The 7,466-nt window shown below is 41.6% G+C and overlaps 1 protein-coding gene across 1 annotated transcript in view; it reads left to right on the top strand.

The window, feature by feature from the left end:
- Positions 1-1,336, top strand: part of CUNH17orf58 (chromosome unknown C17orf58 homolog) — a 4,134-nt gene extending 2,798 nt beyond the window's left edge. Inside the window, exons 3-5 of the mRNA XM_007959712.2 lie at positions 55-140; positions 400-591; positions 1,146-1,336. Of these exons, the coding sequence (XP_007957903.2) occupies positions 55-140; positions 400-591; positions 1,146-1,336 (469 nt within the window). The remainder of the gene's footprint in view (positions 1-54; positions 141-399; positions 592-1,145) is intronic.
- The last annotated feature ends 6,130 nt before the right edge of the window (positions 1,337-7,466 follow it).

Genomic DNA, 7,466 nt, shown 5'->3' with positions numbered 1-7,466 from the left:
GCCGCGCGCCGCCGCGCCGCCCCCGGGATCCGCGTCCGCGCCGCCGCGCTTCAGCTCGCCCGGGAGGGACGCGGAGACGTGCGCGCGCGCCTGCAGGACGGACTTGGACGAGCGCGAGTCCTACTGCGGGAGCGAATTCGGTAACCCCGTCGCGCACCAGCTGCCGGCCCGGCTGCAGAGTCCAGGCCGCCGGGCGAGACTTCCGGAGCCGAGGAGCGCCGGGATGTGCACAGGGACACCCCTAAACGCATCTCCTAGAGAAACCTACCCACGGGGGCGACCCTACTGGCCACAAACCCGTTTGGGCCATTTTCTGGTTTAAAAACGCCCCAGAGAATGAAAAAAAACAAATCAATGTTATGCTTTTCTCTAAACGTTTTGTTTGTGTTTTAAAAGTAGCAGTGAACGGAATCGTGCATGATGTGGAGGTGCTCGGCAAGGGGATCCGGCTGGTGACTCTGCTGGTGGACCGCGACGGGCTGTACAAGATGAACCGTCTGTACAGCACTCCTGACGGCTTCTTCTTCCGCGTTCACATACTGGCCCTAGACTTCTCCAGTTGCAATAAGCCATGTCCAGAATTTAAACCTGGTATTGAAACTGATCCAAAAGACCACTTTATAAACGTGCTTTATACCATTTGTAACTTGAGTTCCAGAGTCTGGTCTCTATTGTACATAGCCACTCCGGCACCTTTTTTTGGATATGTTATCAAATGTATAGAATGTAGCCGAAAGGTATTATCTGGGCCACTCTGTGATTCAAGCCTCATCAGCTGTTTCTCCCACTCAGTAAATATTTGTGCACAAGGGGCTCTGTTCAGAACTGAGGTGTGGAAACGGACGGGCGGGAGTTGGGGTGGCGATACCCATTTCCAGACGTCTTTCCGGAGATAAGCTTTGGAAAATCCTGCTGATGCTCTGTGATTAGGACGTTTGTTCAGTAATATTGGCTGTTTATGGGTTGATTATCTGGTTATCTTCTAAAGGGCACTAGGCTATTTCCATCTGTTGCCTGTAGGTTAAATGTCTGAGTTTCAACACCGGCAGCAGGATAATAGCTTCACATTTAGGAATGTACATTTTCTTATTGTTTTGTGGCATTGAAAAAAAAAAAAAGACTAATTTCTATTTTGTTTTGTTCAGGCAGCAGGTATATCGTGATGGGTCACATCTACCACAAGAGACGGCAACTCCCCACAGCTCTGCTCCGGGTCCTAAGAGGACGCGTCCGACCAGGAGATGGACTGGTTAGGAGCAACAGCAGCTACGTGAAAAGATTTAACAGAAAAAGGGATGGTCAAGTTCAAGGCGCAATTCACACTCAGTGCATTTGAAACATGCCATCCCGACATTCTGGATCTGAGGAGATTGGGAGTTCGGCCACAAGGCATCAAAGGCCTACCTTCACTAATGGAGTCTTCCTTCAGAATAGGGCCCACAGCTCCTTTATGAAGACTCGCATAGTTCCAACTCTAATCTTGAAGTTGCCACTTTATTTACAAAATGCTTTTGAAATGCTGTGCTTCTGAGCTCAATGGCAGTTATTCACCTCTAGTGCCAGCCAGTCATTGACCCAGCTCAGATAACTTCCCTGTTAACAGATCACTACTTCCATCTTTTTTTTAAAAATTTATTTTAATTTAAATATTCTCCAGTAGAAATAGTTCACAAAAACCCACTTCCTTGAATTTAAATATACAACTTTGAATAGTTTATATCACATATAAATCCAATTTTATACTCAAATCAACACGTTTTCAATTCTGTACATAAAAGTGCGTGCACTAGTCAGACATTTATGTGTGAAGGGTCATTTAGATCAACACGCTAGGGTCAGAGCCCAGGATAAGTATTCAAAATTTACATTTAAAGAGTACTAAAGGGCTTAATTTGAGCAAAATACTCAAACAAGGGTTCCAGATGGACCCAAATATATAGTTTATTTTCATACCTCCCTGCTCCTGATAACTTATGTTGTGTGCCAAACTGGCAGCTATCCCAATGCTAAAGGTGTTCTGGGTGTATCTGATGTCATTTTTCTATTAAGACTAAGTATTGTGTGTGTTTGTAAAGCAGTAAATCTTGCCTTGAAATCAGATCTTGGGTGCACCTGCTTTTTTAGTCTCACTGAACCCCAAGGTTTGGGAAAAAGCCTCTCTTAAACTTATCCCCAAAACTCTGGAGCCAATACCATCATCAATGACAGTTCACAAGCACGTGGATTTTAAACATTTTTCATGTGGTTTGAAAAAGCGTTCATCACTAGCTGCAATTAACACTGAATTTATACTTGAGCCCACAAAGACATGATGGGTGTTTTCAGAAGATGAGGCTGTTACCTTGGTGAATTTGAAGCACTGTGAATAGACACCAATAAGCCCTGGTTGAAGAGTAATGCCTACAGAGGAATAAAGGAACTGCACTGAAGAGAGTAAAACAGCCTCCTTGCCTCAAAGGTGATACTCAGGGAGCCTGAGATGTGTCTTCAGTGGCACAAAATGTCTGTAAGGGCCACAGAGCAGCTGTGTATCTAAAAGATCACCAGGATGGGACCCAAGAGCATGCAGGGACGCATGTACCAAGACAGAATGTCAAATTGTGAGGGGAAAGGGCCACCTTTGTCCCACACATGGGCCATGGAGAGAAAATCGAGAGGTTCTGACTATCCTGTGGTAAAAGCACTATGGAGGGATATTTAGAGTCTTTCCCAAACTTCCTAAAAAATCTTACTTGATGGGAATCACCTGCACTGTTACCTCAACTCTTGGTGAGTGGACAAGGCTAGTCAGGCACTTCTAGATTAGTTTAAGGTAAAATTAACTGGGGACACACAGTAGCATCAGTTACAAAGATCAAAGCTGAAATTTTAAATGTCAAAGGGCTGAGTGGTGACCTTGAGTAGCCTGGGGGGGTGGGGAGTACAAAATGGCCGAATAGATAAGGAGTGGATGGGCAGGTGTTAAAATAGGAAGAGTTAGAAATAAATAGCTCTGGTTGAAAAGAGGAGAATCACCTTCACTTAAGCCTGAATGTTTGTTAGACTGATTTGGTAATGGTTTCTGAGAAATTTGGGGAACACGTAAGAGGTCCCAGAGCTGTGGGAGATTTGTGAGGTTGGAAAGTCACAGAGTTAACAGGTACGCTCTATCAAACGTAGGCTGGCCAGCTTTTTAGAAATTGCCCGCACAAGACAAAGACGATAAATGCCAGACTGTTAATTCCAGGTCAGGCAAAAAAGTGTGTCCTTTTCATGATTTAGTCAGTGTCTTGGATACTTACGGAATTTTAAAGAAAATTTTAATGAGCAAATTCATTGTTTTTGTCAGACTGACAGATTTTTCTTAGCACATTGGTTTGTGCTACAGACGTTAGGGGCCCTTTATGAGAACAGACAGAGCAGTCCCTTGGCAATAAAACACTAATTTGCCTTCAAGAGTAACTCAGTAGCATCCTTCCTTCAAATTGTTACTTTAGAATTCAAGGAAAAAAATACTTGTTCTTCTTTTGGTAGATAATTTTTTTGGGGGGGAGTAGTAGAATTTTATAAGAACTAACAGATCTGTCCTGGAGGAAGTGCAGCCAGAATGCTCCTTGGAAGCAAGAATGGCCAGACTTTGTCTCACCTATTTTGGTCATGTTGTAAGAAGGGACCATTCCCTGGAGAAGGATGTCATGCTTGGTAGGGTGGAGGGTCGACGAAAGAGGGGGAGGCCTTCAACGAGATGGATTGATATGGTGGCTGCAATGATGGGCTCAAGTATAGCAGGGATTGTGGGGCTGGCGCGGGATCGGGCAGTGTTTCGTTCTGCTGTGCATGGGGTCGCTATGAGTCGGAAACGACTCGACGGCACTTAACAACAACAACAGTAGAATTTTATAGTAGCCCTTTAGAGGTATTACTTGGCAGTGTTATCTTTCTCTTAAATTCATTTTTAAGGTTGATCAAATACATATTTAGGCCCACACCTAAAAACTGACCTCATGCCGACAACTCATAAACTTATATTCAGGACATATTTTGAGCAAGTTATAAATAAATAAAGCAAGACTTTAGCACCTTTTAAACAGCTTCTTTTATTGAATTAGGTCCACATTGGATTAAATGGTGTCATCTTTTGAAAAATGTCTTTTTCAGTACAGTATCTTATTCTACCTCATACCTGGTGGCGCAGGTCAAAGTACCTGCTGCTAATCAAAAGGTCTGTGGTTCGAATCCACCAGACGATCCGCGGGATAAAGACAGGGGCAGTCTGCTTCCATAAAGATTACAGGCTTGGAAACCTTATGAGGCAGTTTCAATGTGTCCTATAGAGTTGCTATGTGGAGGAACTGTCTGGAGAGCAATGGGTGGATTTTATTATCAGTACTAGAAGCACCTCAGGAGATTTCAAAGGATTAAAATAGCTCTCAGCTGACTCCTCCCCCAACCCCCAAGCACTCATGACAGCTACTCCCCCAGGAGATCTGGTCACTCCCATTTTAAGGACCAGAAACCTGAGGTTTATCAGCGCTTGCCTCAAATCATGAACAGTGGGAGTTCCAATAACCTGCAGCTCCGCCCTCTGCCCATAATCGGGCAGAGACTTAAAAGGCCACTGGGCTGGCTCTTTAATATCAGAAACACACAAAGAAGCAGGGAGTCTGCCTGCTGGAAATGAACAGAAATAGGGTAAGAACTTTTATTTGCACATTCTTCAAAGATAAGATTACAAACAGCAGCAAATCCCAGTGTCTCTAGGTGGACCCCAGACCATGTGAAATATAAAAAGGTATGGAAGTGTTTTACGTCAGAAAATATCTCCAAAAGTTCGCTCCCCCCCCCCCCGTTTCTTTTGCCTCCTGCAGGGCATTAAAATACAAATGTGGATAGGAGGAAAAAAGTCTTGTTAATATTATGAAAATAATTTTTATGAAATGGTTTCAAGGAGTTTGAACTTGGCAGATGAAAAATTAACAAGCATTGAAAATATTTTAGCTAACGAAATCTAAATCTAACTTACAAGCCCAAAGACTGGGATAGACTGGGATAAAAATATTTTAACAACATCACAAATGTGCACTATGCGACCTGGGTTATTGGAAGGAAAACAGCTGTGGTAAGTCTATCTTACTGAACAGTAAATGTCTGTCAAAGTTCATAAAAAAAGCAGCTTTGAAACTCATGTTTTATAAGAATGTATTTTTTTCCTTCAAAAATTACTTTTGAAAGACTAAAACTCTGTAATTGATAAAACTATAAAATGTCTTTATGTATTTATATGGTGATAAAAAACTGCAAAAGGCTTTGAACCATTAAATACATGTAGGAAATTAACATCTTCCTAGTATGAGGATTCCCATAAATTCACCTTTTATGTACAATTTGGCAATACCAACAGCTACAGAAAATACGGCATCAACCAACCAACCATTGTTTCATTAGAAACGGCACCAAATCCAATGTCAAAAACATTACTTTATTTTTCTAGGATGAAATGTCCTATTCCGTACAAAAAGAACTCCTTAGAACTTGCCACAATTTGTTAAAAACAGCAATCTACTGCCTACAGGTAGGGAGGGTCTTTCTGCAACAAGCTTTCAATTATAAGCCAGTACCTATTTATAAATGAATAAATACAACAGAAATACTGTGGTGTGATGAGATGCAGAATAATTTTATAATTCACTAAAATGTAGAATTCTTGCATCAGCACAATGCATACAATATGTAGCATTTTTTTTTAAAAGGACAAAATAACCTATATTCAGCTACTTTCATCTTAGTATTTTAAGCAAAAACTTTTGTTTCCATATTGAGCAATTAGTCTCTTTAGTTTGTAAGCATAGGTTTAAGCGACATCTTTACGTACAAAAAGGAACGGGCTTCATTAGATAAAATTAATTTGGAATCACCTGTACACCTGAGCCTGTAATAAGGAAAAACTGGACCTGCAGCAATGCCTTGAAGAAACTAAGGTCTGGGAAAGGTCTTGCATAGCAGGGTAATATTAAACAGAGGGAAACTTCTTAAAAACCAAAATTAGGTAAATTCTAGAACTTGGTAGGTCAAAGCTAGTAAGAATCAGTGCAAAATCTAGTAAAATTTTTGCTACACTGCATAATCCAACTATGGTGGACTTGTGAGAAGCTTATCATTACAACGCAGCAACACACCGTGTAAGGTTAGAACAGTGAAAGAAAACATACACACCGCACAGCTCCCTCTGTTGTGTCCTACTACTTACACTTCTTTTCCTTATGGAGGGAAATAACCCCCAAAACAAAAAACCAATCGACAACAAAAAACCAAAAAGGGCGAGGGCATATAAGCCACCCCGCCGTTCATTCATGTTAGCAGCTGTAGCTCACGGTGATCACTTGCCTGGCATCGTAGAATGTCCGATGGAGGCAGTGTGTCCTGCCACACTCCCTTTATCATCAGTATGATTAATCACTGCAACGGGATCAGCAGCCCTACATTGTTGGTTGCAGTGCTGACTCAACACTGGAGTGTCCTGGAGAAAGCCAGGTACAGTCAGGCCCGACTGCCTTTTCTTTCTCTGTCAGCCCTCCCTCTCCCCACAGGCTCACAGGTAACAGGACAGCACATTCAGAGACACCTACAGCTGTGGGAGAAAAATGATCTCCATTTATTTTGTTTCATATACATCCATAGTTGAATTTTAATACAAAAAGAAAAAAATTAGAATCTGACAAATGTTTACAAACAAGATACCTTCAAATAGATTTTACTCATTTTAGCCTGGTGCAGAGTAACTGACAAACTGTACTGTTACAGTCAAGGCAACAGAGTCTGTAGTCCAGGACCTCTCAGCCCAGCCTTTATGCAAGCTTCATTTTTATCTACCATGAACAATAAACTCATTGTTGATTCCCAGTTGTGTGTGTGCACATGTGTACATAGCAGCTCCTTTCATAGAAAGAAAAGACATCTAGAGGTCGTCTTGTACTTTTACCTACAGGAATCATGATAAGATACAGGATGGATTACATGGAACCGGGGCTGGATTTTATAAGAAAAAATAATTAGCTGACAAACGAGGGCAGCAATAAAAAAGCGTCTTTTTTGCAACAATAAATAAATACAGTCAAAAGTTTTCTGAGAGACTCTAAACCAGCTTCTTCACTGAAGAGCAGACGTGGCATTTCCATGGAGTTACACTTGACCCCATATTTTTTTTTTTTCTTGCTTTTTTTTTCTCAATAAACAGAGGTTTCCCGCTTCTGCCACAATAGTAAAACCATTTGATCTTGACAAGATAATGGTGTCATTGACTTTGCTTTTCCCTTGTCCGTTGGACAAAATTGGCCAAGAATACAATTGGACTGTTATGACCAATAAAAACGAAGTTTAGGTCAAGTCTTGTCAGGATAAACTGACTAAGAATTTCTGGCTCCTTAATTTAAAATAGTTCAGACGACCAGATTCTTGCTGTGTTCTCTGTTCGGTTAACATGCTGAACT

The sequence above is a fragment of the Orycteropus afer genome, unplaced genomic scaffold (assembly GCF_000298275.1).
Source record: "Orycteropus afer afer isolate SDZICR_OR568_19922 unplaced genomic scaffold, OryAfe1.0 scaffold00018, whole genome shotgun sequence".
NCBI lineage: Eukaryota > Metazoa > Chordata > Mammalia > Tubulidentata > Orycteropodidae > Orycteropus > Orycteropus afer.
This window is presented reverse-complemented; position numbering and strand designations above follow the sequence as displayed.